The sequence below is a fragment of the Larus michahellis genome, chromosome 3 (genome assembly GCF_964199755.1).
Source record: "Larus michahellis chromosome 3, bLarMic1.1, whole genome shotgun sequence".
NCBI lineage: Eukaryota > Metazoa > Chordata > Aves > Charadriiformes > Laridae > Larus > Larus michahellis.
Window position 1 is genome coordinate 77,309,065 of NC_133898.1, and position 19,715 is coordinate 77,328,779.

The 19,715-nt window shown below is 39.0% G+C and overlaps 1 protein-coding gene across 1 annotated transcript; it reads right to left on the minus strand.

The window, feature by feature from the left end:
• Window positions 1–721: 721 nt before the first annotated feature.
• Window positions 722–19,381, minus strand: LOC141740095 (nephrocan-like). Its single transcript, XM_074578315.1, has 4 exons — window positions 18,361–19,381; window positions 10,680–10,824; window positions 4,876–5,777; window positions 722–1,528 (listed from the first exon to the last, which is right to left on the minus strand). The coding sequence occupies exons 3-4, from the start codon at window positions 5,757–5,759 to the stop codon at window positions 1,081–1,083; spliced, it is 1,332 nt and encodes a 443-aa protein (XP_074434416.1). The 5' UTR covers window positions 5,760–5,777; window positions 10,680–10,824; window positions 18,361–19,381; the 3' UTR covers window positions 722–1,080.
• Window positions 19,382–19,715: the final 334 nt, after the last annotated feature.

Here is a 19,715-nt window from a genome sequence, read left to right on the forward strand (position 1 = left end):
ACTGGTTTTAGTGGTCTCAGTAATCCAGTTTTGTTTAGTTTTCAAGCACTTTGGGAACGGCTTGATAAAATTTGTACATACATCAGAGCTGATGCATATACCATTAAGTCTTTTTTTGTTGTTGGTGGGTTTTTTTGCGTGCAAAAGTCTGGAATGTTCCTGCCAGTGAACGGGGGCAGTTATTGTGTGTACTCCCACATTGAAGTACTCCTGACCCAAAATTATACATGCAGCACCTTGAGCTATATTGTAGTCAATTAGCTGTTCAGCTACCAAAATAAACTCTTCCAAAAACTTTGTCTCACTTGATCTTATCCTGCTATTTGCCAGTGGGAAAGGTCTATTTCCTGAGAATCTCCCTTCTGTTTACAACAATAGCATCTGGTCAAGTTGACTCCAGTGTTTTCGTTCCTCACTATTAATTAACTTTGGAACTAGTATTAAATCTCATTAACCAGGACACTGATTCTTTTGTTTGTTGCATTTGCAGTGATGAAGATGAGCCTTTTGTGTTTTGCCTGAAGCTCAGCTAATTTAGGCTAATGTCATTTAAAATAGCATAAATTAAATGAAAGAGGCAAGTATTTCAGGAGAACTGAAATTAATTTCTCAAAAGCAAGAATCTCTGAACAATCCTAAAAAGTTGCCCACATCAGTGTAAGTCTCCATCTCGAACTGCAGACCTGAGTTTTAATGTGTTGAATGCCAGACTCCTCGTAATAGTATCTTGCGGTATTGCAGGATTTTATTTATGGCATTTTTATGCAACTATAAGAATGTTCTACTATAAAAGGGTCCATACAGAGTTACAGACTGCTTTTCTACGAGATAGTAATTGTATTCTTACTTCCCTCAAACTACATAGTACTAATGACATAGAAAAACTATTTTTTCTATGTTTTTCAGTTTACAATGGCATCCTTACTGTAGCCCTTCTGTCACCAGCTATTACCTCTTGTAGTACAAATTACAGAGGAAAAGTTAATGGCAGGCCAGCAGGCTGGTTGTCAGTAGAGACGCTGGTGGTGGTGGGCAGCTCCCATAGGTTCACCATAGGTTCACGATAGATTAACCATGGGGTTAATCTAATTCATAATCATAGTAATCATCATCCGTGTTTACTCCAACGCTGGAGGCCTCGTTGGGTTTCATTTTCTTTCTGTCCTCTTTGCCCCTTTCCATGGAAGACAGATTATCTTCGCACTGCTGCAGAATCTTTTTGGAAGACATCCAGCTTTCTCCTCGACTTTCTGCCGGCGCCACGCACTGCCCTCCCCTGACATCCGTTCCTTTGGCCACCAGCGCTCTTCTGGTTCTGAGAAGGTCACAGGTGCAGTTCCAAGGGTTTCCATCTAAATACAGGTGACGAAGACGAGGTAAATACTCTAAGACTTTGCGATCCAAGGCAGATATCTTGTTATTCCGTAAATTTAAAACCTGAAGCTGTTTCAAGTCCTTCAGCTCCTGTTCTCCAACATCCTCTATGTCATTTCCCTTTAGATCCAATCTAGCAAGGGTGTCTGGAAGTCTGAATAAAAATAATACAAAGCTGTTACATTCATCATATTGATTCTCTTTGTGTAAGTGGTACTTTGTGGTGGGTATTTGCCCAGCCACATCTGACATATTAAAATAAAACTATCAATAACAAAAAATGCAATCTTTGCAAAAAAGATGTGGTCCTGAAGTGTTCATGGGGTTTTTTTTGAAGTTATAGGAATACTGTCTATGCATACTTGAACTGCTTTCCCAAATTACAGCAGTTCTGACCTGTACTGACTGTGTTTGTGCAACTGAACTAAACAGCAGTCCTACTGTACTGTACGATGAAGAAAGTTATATGTTCAATTGAGTGTCAAGCTTAAAAATGCATTTTGTACTCTACAATGCCATAAATATGCCAATGACCAAATTATAGCACCATGAAAGATCAAAAGTTTAGAGAAGCCTGGCAACGCTGCTCCTTCAAATACTTCTGTATTCGATTTGTTCAAAAGGTTTTTTTAGTTCATAAAGAAGTAGAATTTTTCTTCCATTTTGTTCTCCTGCTCCCATCAGATTGAAACATTAATCATCACAGAAGTAGCCCATCTGATGATATACTGTTTAAAAAATCCGGAACAGGGAAAACAGAAGTGCTTTTTGATGGACTTTTAAAATATTTCTTTACAGAATTAGAACTCGTTACATTTAAAAGAAAAAAAAAGCTGATAATCTACAGATATGATTCTAGACTGGTCAGTATCATTCTTATTTTCAATCATCTTACAAATTTGTATGGTAAGACTATTTTCTTTCAAAAGTCTTGCTCATTTATGATCTTCTAATTTCCTCCTGCTGTAGTCAGTGATAAATGCTTGACAGAAAGGCCAGTTAATTGGCATGGAATATTTTTAATAAAATTAATTTGAAAGAACCTTAAAAATCATTTTACTATAGAAGTATGCAAGGTGATGAATTTAAGAGTCATAAGTTTAAAGAAACTTATTCACTGAAACTCTCAGGGAAATTATAAATAATACTACCAAGAGTTACTTAGAATAGAACAGCAGTATACCACAACTGGTGAGGGCTGATGTGATAGTTTATCTCAATGTAATGATATGACCTTTGAAAATTACTAAGAGGGTATGTTGTGACCCTCACCGGCTGCTTTTTGTAAAGATGAGTTTGACCTCTTAGGCTGAAAGGTAGTTGCCATATTTCTATAAATCTCACAACTTCAGTGGTGTTGTTTCAAGAGTAGGGCAGTTCTGTATTATGCTGTATTTCCTGGGGGAGATGAGAATTTCATGTGTTGATATGGTGAGTCACTCCACAACATTTGATCTTACCAAATGCTTGTGACTGCAATAAATCTGTTTTGAAACCTAACTATGGGCGATGATTATAGTTGTCCAATATGACACTATAATGTCAGAAGGGCACTCTGGGGTAAAACCCTAGTGCCGCTGGTGTCAAAAGCAGTAGGTTATCACCTGAGATGTTTATCCAGGCTGACTACAGTCTGGATAAAGGACCAGCAAGTCCTAAAAAACCTGTGAAGAGTCTTATTGTACTAATGTTAGACTTGGGCTCTATGGCTGTATTGTTTGACTTCAGGCTGCGTTGATCTTGAGACAATAATCATAAAATCATAGAATTGTCTAGGTTGGAAGGGACCTTAAAGATCATCGAGTCCAACCATCAACCTAACACTGACAAAAATGGCACTGGAGTACATGATGAGTGATCCTGCTGCTGGCAGAGAAGCCGTGCTCACTCAGGAGCTGGCCATGGCAGCCGTACTGTGCTGCTGCCCTTCCAGGGAGGATCATCAGACTCTTCCCAGCATTCTGACCACTCCCTGCAAAATTTTATGGAGTATAGGCTCTTCTCTGCAAGTCTTGAAAATACTTGGACTTGTGGATTATTTTCTTCTCAGAAAAAAACAAAAGAAGCTTTCTTTCTTCTCATTCTTGCCGAATAACTGCTAAGAGCTGTTAACTGTGGCACATTAACTAACTATATTTTTTAACCTTTGACACTGGTGACTGAGTTCTTGGATAACTGTCAGAAGTAATTCTTTTACTTCGGCATATCCATGCATACCTGGTGATCATCAGACAATTAAATTGAGTACATAAATTTTACATCTTGTCTTTTTTTCCCCTCTTTTATGTTTACAGCCTCCCCTTGAACTCTGTATTCATTGTTGAGTTGAAAATAAAAGTCCCCAATATCTCCTTAAAAGCTGTACTGTTTAAAGGCTAATAGAGAACTCCTTCCTGTTAATTCTCTTGACTACGAAGGTTGTAAAATAAGATGGATTAGACAATACTAAAGTAACTAGAAAGCATTAAACATTCCTGTCAAGCTAGACTGAAATCAAATATTTATACACCACTAAATCACTTTCTGATTATAAAGCTGCTGCCAAATAGATTCAAATGCTAAAGGACTTGATGCTAAATGAATTGAAATTTTACTGCATTATTTATTTGGGCTAGTTAAACCTGTCCACAAGCCATAAAAATAAAATTTAATACTGCAGTTGTGTTAAAGAAGTTGATGTTAATCAAATTACTTCGCCATTTTTATGCCATCTTATTGCATAGCTTTTTGAAATAATAAAATTGCCATTTTATATCAGACCAGCCTCCATTTGGCTTAACATACCATTTCTGATAATGGCGAAGACCAACGCTCAGATGAATGTGAGAGAACCTGTAAGCAGGGCATTAATGAACACAGTGTGCCCAAGGGATGTTTCTTCTGTGCTCCTTTTACTGGAATTTTGCTTATAGCCTGAAGCCAGAGAGCTTATACGCATTCCAAATACTTTGTAATGTGGGAATTTAATGAAGTTGGGAATGCTAATATCCACTGAAAAAAAATCACATTCTTTTTTACCATAGTCCTCTCCCAAACTCTTAATATAATAACAATAATAAACTCAGTGTGGGCTGGTAGAAACATCATCTTTAAAATTGCTGTCTTTCCTTTTTATTGAATGCTCTATTAATTTTGTGTTATGGGGGAAGATAAATCCAAGCAGCAGTATAACTTCTCTGTAATCATTCTGTTATATTCTCCTAGCAGGTTCCTCTTATTCTTGTGCTAATTGAACAAAGTAGTCTCACTGGCAGGGAGAGATGTGAAATGAGTAGATTCACTGGGGGCCACAGATGTAATGAGAACAGCTCTACTTCTTATGCTGAGACTACTAAAAAGAGTGCTAATTAGTGCCAGTTATGGCAATGGGTTTATCGTATGGATAGACTTCTGCCATGACTGGGTCTGAATACAATTTTTTTTTCCAGTTTGGCCCTCATTCTCGTAATGTAAGGAAGGAGAGATGACACCTGGGAACCAGCTGTCCTCAGATTCACTTGCCTCAGCGGAATAGAAATGAGGAGATTCTGTTCCAGCGCCAGATTGGAAAGCTGCGCACACTGCTGAAGAGCTCCTGCCTCAAACATGCTAACAGCGTTGTTGTCAAGAAACAAGTGCTTGAGGTCTTGTAGCCCTTGGAAGTCCTGCCCTGTCACCCTTTGAATGAGGTTATTGCTGCAGTCGAGTTTCTGCAGTCTGCTGGGCAGCCTGGGTGGCAGGGTGTGGAGCTGGTTCTTAGAGAGTTCCAGCGTTGTTAAGTTCGGAAGAAGCTGGGCACCATCTATCGATGATAGCTGATTTTCTGACAGGAAGAACTCAGACAGGTTTTCTAGTTGTTTCATGTCTCGAAGTCTTATTGTTTTGAGTTGGTTTTTCTCTAATTTTAGTGACAGCAGGGATTTAGGTAGGTCAAGAGGCACTTTTGTCAGAAAGTTGCCACTTAAACTGAGAAACTGCAGATTTTGGAAAGATGCAAAGAAGTTGGCTGGGAATGAGTTCAGCTTATTATCAGCCATGCTTAGGTACTTCAGCCTGGGAAGCTTAAGTGGTGCAGACACAGATTCCATATTGTTGCCATCCAGAATCAGACTTTGTAAATTGCAAAGGGAAGAAAATGGACTTGGAGACAGAGTTACAATCAGGTTGTTCCGAATATCGAGCACCCTTAGTTTCATCAAACCTTCAAAATCAGATACTTGCAGAGTGTTGATGGAGTTATCAGCGAGTTTTAAAATTTCAAGGCCAGATGGGAGGAAGGCTGGTATTTGCTTTAGCTGATTTTTGTAGAGTTCCAGGGACTTCAAGGTGCTCAGCGCTTTGAAAGTATTGTTTTCTATTGATTCTGTGCCACTGCATGACAGGACCAGCTCTTCAAGGGCTGGCATTCTCCTGAAGTCAGTAATCTTAAAGAGAAAAAAATAATTCTTGTGATAGTATACCGTCTATTTATGGATCTTCTCACTGGTTACTTCTGGATGCTCTGACAATTGCTAATATACATTGAGAAACTACACATTTAGAAAGAGAAACTAAGAAAAATGGTAGTAATAGAGGTCAGTTTGCCAGTATGTACTTACATTTCTAGAACTTTCTTGTTTAAGCCCATATTGTGTCTGTGTTTCGAGCAAAAACACGTTTGAAGAAGGAATATTCCTTTTATTTCTGCCTGGTGCATAGCCTATGTAAAATGGAGAACTAATATCACCAGTGTCAGAAATCTTTGCAGAGAGTAGATGGTTGCTAATGTTCACTGCGCTCAACTGAGCTTGCTGGAGCAGTTTTGAGTTCATCATACAGCCATTTCCATATATCAGCAGTATTGTCACTGCAGCATGTATTCCCCAAAGGAAGTACACCTCTCCCTGTTACAAAGTTTTCGTAGGAAACTAAAATCTGACGCTTGTATTTCTTCTCTCCCCCCACTATCCTTTTCTTTAAAGTAAAAACCTCATATATCAAGAGGACCAAACCAAAAGTGTCAGATCAGCTTGGTCTGAAAATCACCTCTGTGGGACAGATTGCTTTTACAGGAACTTAGTTTTTGTTAGTTAGTAATAAACAGATTCTTTGCAGTCGTAAATGGAACTTAGATGTTGACTGTGACTATAATATATAGAGGCACACTAATTGTTCCATTATTTTTCTGCTCTGTTGGAACCTGTTTGTTTACAAAGCTTGCCATCTTGTGTCTCAAGTTAAGAAGCAAACTTCACTTAAGTGAATCTGGCAGTTTCCTCCAAGCCTAGGTACGAGGAAGCATGCAATGAGGGTGAATCTGGGAGTTCTCTGAGCACTCCAGTTGCTTAAGCTGTAGTTTTCTGAAATCATGATGCCCATTGACATAGGTGCTTGGCTTTTCAAAATTCATTTATCTGGGAATCACAAAAAGCTCAAAGCAAGATGAGCAGATGTTCTGCTTGGGAGAGGCGGGAAGGTGTGTCCTCATCCATTTTCCCTTCCCACATCCAATAGACATCTCACTACAGGTCTCAGGAGTACCACCTCAGTAACAGATGTTAAACTAACACTACAGTCTTCATGCTATTTCCCACAGGGCTTAGTAGCTACCAGCACATTTTACTCTCACTGAGAGAAGCTATAGAGCCTGTTCTACAGCGTAACCCCTCATCCCAGTCAGGAATCCACATGGAAGGCAGTACAAGTCCTTTTGCAGCCCAGGTACTGGGTAGTATTTTTGTTCTATGATCCTGATTGAATACATTTGGTGATCATACTTGTGTATGTGAAATCAGCTTATAAAGGTGACTGTTAAAAGATTCCTTCCAGTTTCATTTATCCAACTCTTGCATGTTTTTGGGTTGTATCTCTTTACCTTAGCTGCAAACTCTGCATTTTAACTTCTGCTAAAATTAGAGCCCACACAACTGTGAAGGAGGAGTCAGATTTCATTCTGCTTTGGTATCCCGAGTTGTCACTACCTTATGATTACAACTATTCTGTCTTGTAAAGTCATTTCCAAGCGTTGCAAGATATGATGCAGTCAGTGAGAAAGTATAGATATGGAACCTCTATTGGTGTAGTTTTCTCCATCAATTACATTTAAGTTCAATAAGGGAATGTACCTCCATAAAAAAACGTATATTCTCAGCAGTAAATATCAAAGTTGTCCATTTTCTATTTTTTCTATAAATGCAGTTTTGTAATATATATATGTATATAACTATATAGCAATTACAGAATTGCATGTCCAGTTTTGATCATGATTTGGAGGCTAATCTTGCAAAGCTTTATCATGGGAAGTCCCATAGGAATGAACTGCATTGCTCAGGAGCAGAAAGGCATAGTCATATATAAGTGATAAAACAGTCTTAAGGAAATTGAAACAGATGTGAACAGTCATAAATTCAACACATTTTCTCCTATAAGTTCAAAAGCAGTATTTCCTGCTTTTCCTCAGTTGATTGCTGTGTGTCTCTAAGAGGCTTAATTTTCATCTTATTAAGTGACAGAGAGCTACGTGAAGGTCAACGTACAGACATTCATTCTGTAATGATGTTAGGCTTTTTAATGTTTATTATTATAATTTCTATTTTCCACCTATTTGGTATGCTTCACTAGGCTTTGTGACCATGCTGTTTTGAGCCTTAAACATTTATCCATGCTGTTACAAACCACCCAGTTGTTCTAGTCTGAATCAAGACATATTTGAAAGCATATCAGTTTTCTTTTTGCTACAAAGCGATGCTTTATTCTCTAACTGGACTGTCTGTAAAGTGATATACTAATATAGTTTTACACGTAAAATGTAGACCTCCTGAAAATGGATCTAAGATACTGTTATTTTAATAGAAACATTTCAATAATTTTGTCATTTTTTAATTTTTTTTTTTTGCTTTTAGAATTTTTGTGAACTGGGATTTGTTATAAGCAGTTTTTTTAAACTGGTTTTCTTAAACCAGTCCTATATTGCAGGGCCCAGATAAACAATTTTCTTGTAGCAGATAAAGTCCCATGTATTAATATAGTTAGAAATAAACTAAATCTTAAAGTAAGAGTAAACAGGTTATAGCTCGTCTTTAAATCAAGGAGAAAGCAGAAATTATTGAAAAAAGATGCTAAAATTAATCTAGTTTTGTGATTATGAAGTCTGTTTATAACAAACCCCAGTTTGTAAACATACCAAAAGCAAAAATCCCTGCCAGTGTTTTCAATGAAGATCAACCCTGTTAGAACAAATACAAAGTTGATTTGGGTAAAAAAGATCTGCATTTTTTCTTCAAAACAGACTCTATTTAGCATACAAATATATCTTCTTCCCTTTTTAATTTCTTTACCATTTTAATAATCAATGCAAAGTAATGTACAAAAGTAATCGGTGCTTAGTTTGAAAAAGTATTTGTTTATTCTTCTGAGGTGGGTAATTGCCAAACCATAGTATATGTGAATGCTTACATATAAAAGTCATTTGGAGGTCAGCTGTGGGAAGTGTAGGCTTCCATTCAACTTCTATTTGAAAATACGTTATTTTGGTAAATGAATGAGGTTTTTTTTTAAAAAACAAAAACAACAAAACAAAAAAAGGCCCCAAACCCTACAGAGTTCTTTTAGCACTTCCAGACATGTACTTTACAAGCAGAAATCAAAATCTTTTTCTACAAGCACTATAAGATGTGCCAGTGGAACTGCTCAGTTGTGTAAAATTAAGCGTATGTATTTATGATGTCAAGACCTCAGAAGCATAATTTGTTACATGGAAAGAAAAGTGAAAAATATATTCACAGACCCAGTCTAATCTTAGGGAAAGAATCTACATAATTACAGGCAGAATGCACGAAAGGACTTATTTCCTTTCAGTGCAAAGTCAGTAGTAGAGGTAAAGGCATACCGATTGCTCCATTGAATTAATGTATAAAGTGAAAAACTCTCTCCTTAGATGATTTCACGCACAATTTGTTCTAAACAGTCATAAAACATTTATTCCACTACTCTATTCACTTATATCCAGCATTTAAATGCTTTATAACACCTGCCTTTTGCTGTAGTCAGAACCTAAGGCCGCTTTACTAGTAACTGAGTAGCTGACAGGTGTGCGCAACTAGGCAAAGAAAGGAAAAATGGCTCATCTTCCTTATCTTGGAAAGAACACAATTGTGGGCTTTTTCCACAGAAAACGTATTTCCTAATAAAGAATTCATTTGACATATCTTTTGTTTAACCAGAGCACATCAATATGGCTAAATCACACCAATGAACTTTGACTCTTGTAGGTATGGGAGGTAAAACAAGAAATCCAGAGATATTAGTAGCAGCTAAAAGAGAAGTAAACTCTTTCTCAGAGTTAAATTGTAAAATTACTATTTCTCAGTGGGCAACAGGTGTCCCAGAGGCTGCTCTAAGCTGCCTTCTAGCCTATTTCATTCAACCCCGAGAGCAAAATCAAAGATGCATTTCAGAGCAGCTAAAGTTATATTCTTCGTAAGAGAACAAGCCTACTTAAGAGAAAATATATTTCTTTTGAATCGAACATTTCTTATTATTTGTAGTAAATTGATACACAGCAAGCATGTATAATACAGGTGGTTGTACTTCCCTTGTGTCTATCTATAGAAGTTGAATTTATTAAATAAATGTATTTCAGCGTAGGAAACAGGAGCACCGTTCCAGAGTACAGTGCAAAATGAGCATAAACTGGTCATGCCTTTAATAATGTGCTCCAGTGATGCCTCAAGAAACGCAGAATAAGCTTTTTTAATAACAGAAATAGCTGGCAGCTTCAGTTAGAAGCTGCTGTTGTCTATATGGGTTATTAGATAGGCCTAGCATTGCTTTTAGAAACAGCTCACACTCTGTCTTAGTACCTGACACTTGCAACTCCAGACAGGGACAAGAACTTCTATTTTATTCATTAGGGAAAATATTCTGGCTACATAAAACCTTTCCCTTTACTGTGAAAAAGTATTATATTGTAGAAAGTAGAAAAAGTAGAAAAAGCTTTTAACAAGTTAAAAAAATTACTTTGGAAGTCAATGTTTATTTTACCATATAAAAAACTAGTCAACATTTGGCTCTTAGCTGTAAATTACTGTTTTTTGAGTTGCACACAAAATATCATTGTGACAGCATGAACTAGTGCTCAGAGACTGCAGTATAATAAAAACATTATAGTAGTATGTTTACATAGCCTTAAAAAGTAAGTAAAAATAAAACCAGATTGGGCAGCATTTCATCAGTTTTTAGAACGTAGAATAAGACTCTCCCTTCACTTGAAAGCCACCACCATCTGGAAAGCCCAGCTTTCAGTTACAGCGTGCTACAGAAAGTATTTTTATTGGATTTTTTCCTACCTGGAGTTGTTTAATTTTGCTGTGACTGATGTAGAGTCTCCGGGTGGTAAAAGGAATCTCTCTGGGGATCTCCGTAGCTCTGTAGCATTGCACTGACTGGGCAGGGTCACAGCTGCATCTTCTCGGGCAAGTGGTACTTAGACCACTGTGAAAATAAAAGAAGATGACAAAAAGGTAAGATAAATACATCTTCCAAAACAGGAGCTCTGAAATTGTCTCGGCAACTTACAGCTTGAATTAAGCACAAAGTCCTTTTATACCATGAAATCTGATAAAAGGATATTATGACTGTGTATTTTATCCCAGTGAAAAAACAGCAAAAACAATACCGTAATTTGCCTGGGTTAAAATGTTGGCAGGCATTACAAAGAGTGAGAAACTTAAACAGTGATAAGGTGCCTTTACATTTGTAGGTATGTGAAATTAGTGTTATTTATTACCTGACATCTAATCTGCAAACATCCATATTATCTCCAGTTTCCTAGTTTTGTTAAATGTGCCACCACAGAATTAGTGGAGAAAAGATAAAGAGCTGTTTTATAGTGGGGCTGTAAAACCTTTGTATCTTCTGTGAGCTAGTATTAGAAACGGTAAAAACACAACTACAGCCAACACCGAAGCTTTTTCACTCTTCCTCTTGCATTATTCAGACCCCCAAACCCCCCCCAAACCCAGGCAGCTATTATTTAAGGCTAAAACATTCTATTCACCTTCTGAATATCTGTTGTACAGCTGAATGCTGCTGGTTGGTACACATTTTTTTAAAGATTGGACAAAAATGTAAGTTACTTGTGTTTGTGTAATTCCCATAAATCAAAGTTTAATTATTCTTCTATTTGAAAATAACAAATGTGAAATGCTTGAAAGCATTTAGTATAAATCAAGTGGTAGATGATCAATAAGACCTATTTACTCCATGACAGATGGAGAACACTAAGGCTCCCCTCAGAATTTTCTATCTACTTATTAGTGCTTCCTTTACATGTCTACTAGCTGTGCCAGCTAGAGATGTACAGTTTTTGAAAGTCTGGCTTGTGATTATTTTAGGAACTTTCCATGCATTGTTTTTTTCCTTTGTATGCAGCAATTTACAACGTACAAAGCAGTGTACTTCGGAAACTTTTGCATCTTATCATACTGATCTGCTTTGCACTGTTACCTGCTTCCTTCCATCCTCTCTGTCACGTCTTCAGCAGCAACTAAACCTATTCCTTGAATGCAGAACTGGGCCAGCTATTTTTTCCAGCACAAGATGATGCCAAGTTGATTTGACAAAAGGATAACTGAACTGGGGACAGTCCTCGATGGGAATGCCTATTGGATGCAGCTGGGTTTACACTAGACAATTTCCATATTCCCTCCTGGAGATCCTTCTGTCTCCTTAATCCCTTGCACTGTGAGCACAGAACTGCAACCCAGCATCTGCTAAACCAAACAGCAAGAGCAGAAACCGCTTCCTAAAGCTGCCTGTCAAATTGGCATGTTTAACAAGCTGTGCAGAAAAATCCTGCCTGACTTACGCCATAGTCATCAATCAAGCAAAAATGAGTGGGTGAGCAGGATTAGCAATGGTGCTTTAAAACCGATATTTTAAAATCTCTTGATCTAGGGTTAGGTTCCTGGTTTGTGGCTTTTCCTTTCTTTTTTTTTTTTTCTTCTCTCTAAAAGAGTCAAAGTACCCAGACAAAAGTGTAAAACCTTTCTGCATCCTGACAGCTACTTGTGGTATCTTTCAGCCTGCCCTGGAACAGTCTTTAATCCCATCTCTCCACTGACGTGAGTTTAAATGCTGAGGTCACTAAGACAGTAACACTCAGGATCTTATGTAGGAATTTGCGTTCCGCAAAAATGTCATCAAAAAGCAAATGCTTTTTGCTCAAGGAGGGTCAAAAGAAATGGCAGATCAAACCCTATGGTTTGCAGTTTAGAGCTCTAAAGTCAGTCTGAGAATCCCTTTAAATAAGAACCATATATTGCATCCTTCCCTATTTTGTAATTGTAAGTCACTCAGGTGATGTTAGAATTCACAGCTGTAGTTACCAGGTAATGCCACAGTAAGGTGCAATATTTTTGTCTCTTTGCATTTTTGAGTAATATCTATAACCTTGGCCCTTTCAAACTAATGAAAGGAATCTTTATTGGTTTAATGTTCATTTATGTGATATTAACAACGATTTAATCAAGAATAATGTAATGTATCCATTAATTTCTGATATATGTCTGCTTGCAGCAACTAGGTATTTTAAAGGGATAGCTCTGAAAGATGATCCTATTAAATCTGTTCTGTACAGATTCTGACACGCATCTGCCAGAACTGATGCCTTTGCTTTTGCACAAAACTACAACCTTTGGGTTTTTTATTGATTCTAGGAGACCTGATGGCAACAACCAATGAAGAGTCACAGGGCTGTATGAGCATAACTCTAGTGGGAAGATGTGGGCTACGCAAAAAAAAAAAGAAGCTATGCAAAAAAAAAAGAAAGGTGAATAAATATTCCAGGATCTCTGTTGTGGAAGCAGTACTGCTGGCCCATGAATTGCACAGCTTCGGAGGGGGATGTTAAGAAAGTCAATCACTGGTGGCGATTTCCTGCCAGCAGTTTTTATGCAAACTCTCCACACCTTTTGATGGGGATTTTAAATTTTTTAACCTAAGATTACACTTAGAAAACCACATAAAAGTAAGATGACATTAAAATTAAAAGAAAGAATCTGCAAAATTCTAGTTATGGAGCGTTTAGAAATATCAGAGTTAAGGCAGCCCATAAAACCTGAAGGTGGATCCCTTGTAACGTACATGATGGCACTGACTACACAAGGGAAGATGCAGTCCTGTTGCAAAAGACACGGAGAAGCTGAGAAGCTCTTGCAGTCAGGGTGTCCCTTGTCTATGGAAAAGAGAAACTGCAGGGAAAGACCAGTTTAGGGCCTGCAGAGGGCATGAGTAGGAGCTTGGTCCCTGAGGGATATCACAAGCAGTTTGGCAACTGGGAGCTGCTAAGTGATGGCGTATGCTCTGGAAAATCCTTGGCATATTTAGCTGCCATACGTTATCAAGTTCCTGCCACTGCGTACATCTAAATTTATAATTTTTTTTTGCTGGAGGTTTTTAACTTGGATTTGGACCAGTGTTTCGCAGGGACAACAAATGGCATTTGTCTGCTGCAAAGGTTACCTCCAATCAAGCACTTCTCTCCAGAGTGGATTGGGCTCCTAAGGGAAACAATCATAACATTGTTTTTAAAATCATTATGCTTCCCTTAATCATCTGTTGAAATAATCTGAACTGCTTTATAGAAATGTTTCTTAAACAAAGAGCCTCAGAGGGTTACAACGAATTAAGAATGTCAAGCTAGATGCATTATAGGCAAGTTAATGCCACCTAATTAATATAAAGATTATAAATTTATCAAAAATGATTTAGTGTTTTATTCCTTGAAGATAAAACTGCAAGTAGAGTTTGACAAAAACAATAGGCCTGTCTGAAAATGATGTCTTGATCTTCTTCATAAGTCAAGAATCTTGTGGAAATATTTTTTATCTGCTTTCATAGTATGTGGAGAATGCGCTTTCTAACTCCAGGCAAGGTCATCTTCATGGATGACTTAAAGCAGACTTTTCCTCCACACAATAAGGTAGGTTTCCTTTTCTTCCTCCATGCTGGCTACATAGAGGAGATGAAAGTGATAACCCCTTAGGTATTTCTCACATTTCACCAGTGTGTGGCACGTTTGCATTCCAGGGGAACTAGCACAGTGAAACCTGTTGAAAAGGAATGAAACTTTGTTAAATAAAAATTCACGTATCAAGGAGTTTTAGTCATTGACAGTTTTATGTCAATGTGCTGAGGGATGCCAACCAAGACCAGATGTATCTGGAGCAGGTACCCCACAAACAACAAATAAGCAGGACCCACGTGGAGGAGGTCAGTTGAAATAATTTGGTACATATATGCCACTAATACTGCCGTAATTGGCCTTCAAAGTATTGTTGCCAATGTCATCCACTTGATGGAGAACTGCTCGTCATTGATAACTGAGCCACAGAGAACAGTGCCCGTGAAACCATAGATTATGGTATGGTATCACGACAGTTTTCTAGTAATGATATTCCAAGTTAGTCCCAAAAGGGATGAAGAAGGGGAGATAAAGAGGGCAGATATGATGGCGGAATCCATTCTCAACCTAGAATTTAAACACACGGGGGGTTTTTTGCATATGAGCGTTTATGTAAGATTTGTAATTAACCTATGTGAGACTGTGCCTCATGCAGTTAGCACCTAAAAGTAAAGTGACAGGGATGGATTATCCAATCAATACTGGAACCATGACAATTCTGCACACCCAAAAGTGGTTCAGGTCAGTAGTTAACAACCGTGACCTGTAAGGGCTTTTCAGAGTCCTGGGTATGAAGTGAGCTAGTTCTGGCCCTTCATTTCCTGTGGATGCCTTTAGCCTTTAAGAGCAGCCTGCTAGTGACCGCACATCCAACAGAACCAGAATGGAGCTTAAACTGTAAAAAACTTGTCAACTGTTCAAACTGCAAGGCACACTTTCAGCAAGATAAGGACTCTGAAACAGCAGTTTTCTAAATTATACCCACTGTGTGCACAAAAAGAGGGTTTAATTCTTCCATGCTGTAAAAGCTGAGCATTTTTGGCGTTTTATTCATTTTAAAAAATAAAACAAAAATTCAGAATGAGAAGAGTTAAGCATAAGTGTATACATAGAAGTAAGTATGGGAATAAGACCACAATAAGCAGTGTAAAAAAGAAAAGCTGGTCTGAAGAAGTGACTTGTGGAAGTTATCTTGTGCAAAAAGAGACCAATAAGGAGCGAGTGTTCCCTCAAAATAGCAGTGAGTGAATTGTTGCACCCATGGACTCACTGCATGGACTGTAACAGGCAGCCAACTATGAGCTCTCTAGGCCTGCAGGGCAGGAGTCACCTAAAATGTAAAAAAATAAAAAGTCTGGGATTTGTTAGCAGAAATTTTCTGTAATGACAACTGAAAATGTATGTCACTTTAAGTATCGGTGCGGGTGGATAATTTGATCCTTTCTAACATGCTTTAGAAAGGCACATTCTATTCATCTAGTCTAATTTCTTTTTTAGAACATTAAAATCTTGCTTTGTCATCTCAGTTTCCTCACAGAGTTTGATACTGAGAGATATTCTTTGTTTTCTCTCCATTTCCCCTTTGGTGTCCCCGCTTGTGCCTGTACAACCACCCACGCAATCAAACCACTCAAGATGCTTCAGCGCTAACTACACAGAAGATGGCCTTGACACGTGCACACGCTGCAGCCTGGCACGCACAGCTGGGCAGCTGCAATTACAGAAGATTCCCGGTGAACTGACCTCATGTGCAAACACACATGTTTATATTGTAAATTCTTTATGCAGAGGCTAGGTTTAACCAAAGGTTTGTAGAATATGTCACACAACACTTTCCCAGTCTTGGCATGGACACTAGATACCAAATATACAGTAGCAGGGATGTCAATCAAAGTATTTTTATGTCTTTTCCCTTTTGATTTGGGTATTACTTCGCTTTGGTTTTATGAAAATGTGTCCTCCTCATGCTTAAGGGCATTTACTATTTAAGCAAAAAGTAAGTTTTCAGATAATTTATCAGGCGCTCCAGTAATCACTTAAAGTACGTAGGTTTAAATTTATGAAGTACTGTTTGTACTCAAAGGTACTTAATAGCAGTGTAACACAGACATCGCACATTCTCTATACTTTACCTTGTCTAGAATAATTTAAATTATGTGCATAAATTATATCTGAAGAAATTAGCTGGTGATTAGCTTCACCAGCTCTGCCGCATGATTGATAAGGTCAAGTGAACAGATCAGGAAACTGAAGTCCTTTGGATGTTAAAAATATTCAACAGATTTAAATTCTTCTTGACATATAACTTGCTGCAACTGTTTGATTGTTAGAAATGTCTCTTGGGTGTAGAAAGGATTCTTACTGCTAGACCAGTTGACTCAAACTAGCACTGTTCTTTAAACGTTCTTCAATTATTTTCTTGATGTTATCAGGGGAGAGTATACTACAGCTTACTTTAAATCAATTTAATCTAATTGAAGGCCAAAACTACTAACCTTTTTTGGGGTCAATTCCATAATTACTGCACAGCTTGCTTACAGAACAGAGTTCAAGCTGTCTGGGGGCTTTTGGCAGACATTTCAAGGGTAACTGGAGCTGATCAGAATTTTCCAGCGGTCCTACAAATATAGTTTTGAGATAATTAAATTACTCATGTGTTTACCCTTATATCGGTGATATCTGGTTTTCATTTCAACACCCTTTTTACACTGTATTTCTTGTAAGGAATAAAAATAATACCTAATGATAACTACATTTACTAAGATTTGGTGCCACAACCACAGATTTTCTTAGTAATATACAGGATTCCTTGTCATTTACCTGTAGTCCAGCAAGTATTATACTGATATTATCCTGCAAGTAGACTTCTAAAAGAATTGTATTTGAGAAGCTAATCTTTGAATGGAATAAGCAGAGACAAAACCTTGTTTGACTTGTGAAACGTAAGAACATGCAAAATAAAGGTATCACTGATAAGGGATGAAAAAGTTAAAATTAATGACCACAAAACTCTGATACCACTGTAAATAAAAACAGTTTAAGACAGAAGTGGACCAACCCCTATGCTAAAGGGAAAGGACACATAAATATATACATACATATGTATGTATACATAAATTACATTAAGTACAAGTTTTTAAAGGCAGTATTTGCTATCTGTATGTCACGCAGTAACTATGGGAAACTTCCTTCTCAGGATAAGGAGATACTGTTTAAATGCATGATTGAGATATATTAGCAGAAAATTCTAATGCTTGGCTAAGTGCTAGATTACTGTTCCATTAAAAAAAGGCCATGAATGTAATGTAATTCTTTAGGTACTTCTCCAGTGTGGCATCTACCAGAACCAAAGCCAAAGCGAACAAATAAAATTGATAGTCCTGAAACAATTAATTTTATTATGTGGCTGAACTAATTTAAACAATAATAGTTTATGTTTTGATACAGCAAATACTTTGATTCCCTGGCAGATGCTATTGTGTATAAAACAATGATATAGCTGTGGAGAATGAATGTTAGAACGAAGGTCAAGCAAATGCTCTCTTCATCTGGGCTCACTCAGAAGCACTTGGGTGACTTTAGACACGTAAACCCTTTGCTCAGCTACTATTCTGAATACCCTGATTTACTGAGCCAGTAGATCTCTTTCTATGGGTATAAATAAAAGTATTTGTAGCTTTTGTTTCCATCATGGATGGGCTTAACAGATAGAGCACCCCTGTTAGATGCCTGGTTTGTTACTACCAACCTTCAATTACAGTGAAGACAATTTGAGCAGTAAAGGGCAAATGAGCAGCTTTGTAATAACAATCTGTAAGCTTCTTGTCAAGCCTATGATAGCAGATCCCTGAGGAAATGTGGTATCTACTGCTAGTGGTGAAGTTTGCTTTTACCCAGCTCTTCTGAAAGCACAGACTGATGGAAATACAGTTCCTTCCTGCTTTGACGTATCTCTTCACATTCCAGCTGAGTGGTCTAACCACTGAGCTGTAAAGTGGTATCTTTCTGTCTCTCTGTGTCCCAATCAATTATTTATGCAAAGCAGAGCAAGGAAAGAAACTCACCCGAAGGTGCGCTACAGCCCAGGGGCAGGGCATGCAGGGGTCTGTTTTCTTGGTATCCACTCCTCTGCTGACTGGAGGGTCCCTGCACTTCCCCTCTATTGTGTTCGCAGAGTAGTTTGTGGGGCCACATTGCAGGCAGGGTTAGGGTCCTTATCTGGGTTAAAATGATCCTTGTTCTCTTTTGAGGTGGAGTTACTGCTTTGATGCAATAAAGCCAAGCTGCATGAGATCTCCACAAGACCTGCTAATAAAGCTCCTACTGAAATCAACATCAGCATCAATTGCAGTATTTCAAAGGAGACGAGCTGTTAGCCAAGTTTAGCAGGCTTGGAGAAAGCAGCCATGGAGAGATAGCTTATTCCCTGAAATTTATTTCATTTTCAGAACTAAAATGAGCTAAAAAAAAAAAGGCAAATACTTTTTATATGGGTATAAATGCATTCATCAGTGCTTCTAGAGATGCAAAGGTGCCCGGGGCAGTTCTTTTCATACAGTACTTGCAAGTTTGCATCTTTGCTGAGCACAAGCAATGACTGCATAACTGCAAATCCAGCTGTGTGGTTTGCACCTGCACATGGCGTCTGTGAATCCAGCAGTGAAGACTTCTCTTTCCTCTCCTGCTCCCACAGGAGGTGGGGAAAATGTGTGCATTTGAAGTAATTTTGTTGGTGTTCCAGCTATTGATACTCCAGCCTCTTGAACCCCGCCAAAAAAGTGGAACTTTTCTGAAAGACGCAAACGGCACCAGTTTTGTGAGGCCTGTGCTGTCCGGTGAATCCTGAGGGCCAAGTGACCCTTCCCGGCCCGCGTCCCGCCACCGCCTCAGGCTGGTTCCCGGGGGGGGACCCCACAGGAACGAGCAGCCAGCTTCCTCAGGGGCAAGGCGACGCGCCTCAACACCAAGATTAAACTTGGAAAACACTAAATACAACGTAAAAATAACATTTATCCGAGCTCCCCCGCGCCCGCCGCTAGCCAAGCCCCTCCGCCCCCCTCACGGCGCTTCCCGCCGCGTCGCAGCGCCCCCTGGCGGCGCAGGCCGGGGTAGCGGCGGCGGCGGCCGCGGCCGCGATCGAGGGCTCGGGGCTCGGCCGTTGCTGCCTGCCAGCCGTTTGGAGTTGTGGCAGGCAGTGCGAGCCGCGCGCTGCCACCGCCTCCGGAGCCGCCTGTCAGCGCCGCCGCGCATGCGCGGCCAAGAGCTTTCCTCTCGCTTCCCTGCGTGGCTGCCCCGCTGGAGCCGGGCCGGGTCGGGCCGGTTGCTACCGCTGCCGCCTCTGCTACCGCTACCGCCGCCTTGTCCTGCGGGGCGGGAGGGGGAGCGGGCCGCGGGGGGCGGGGGTTGAGGCGGGTGGTCG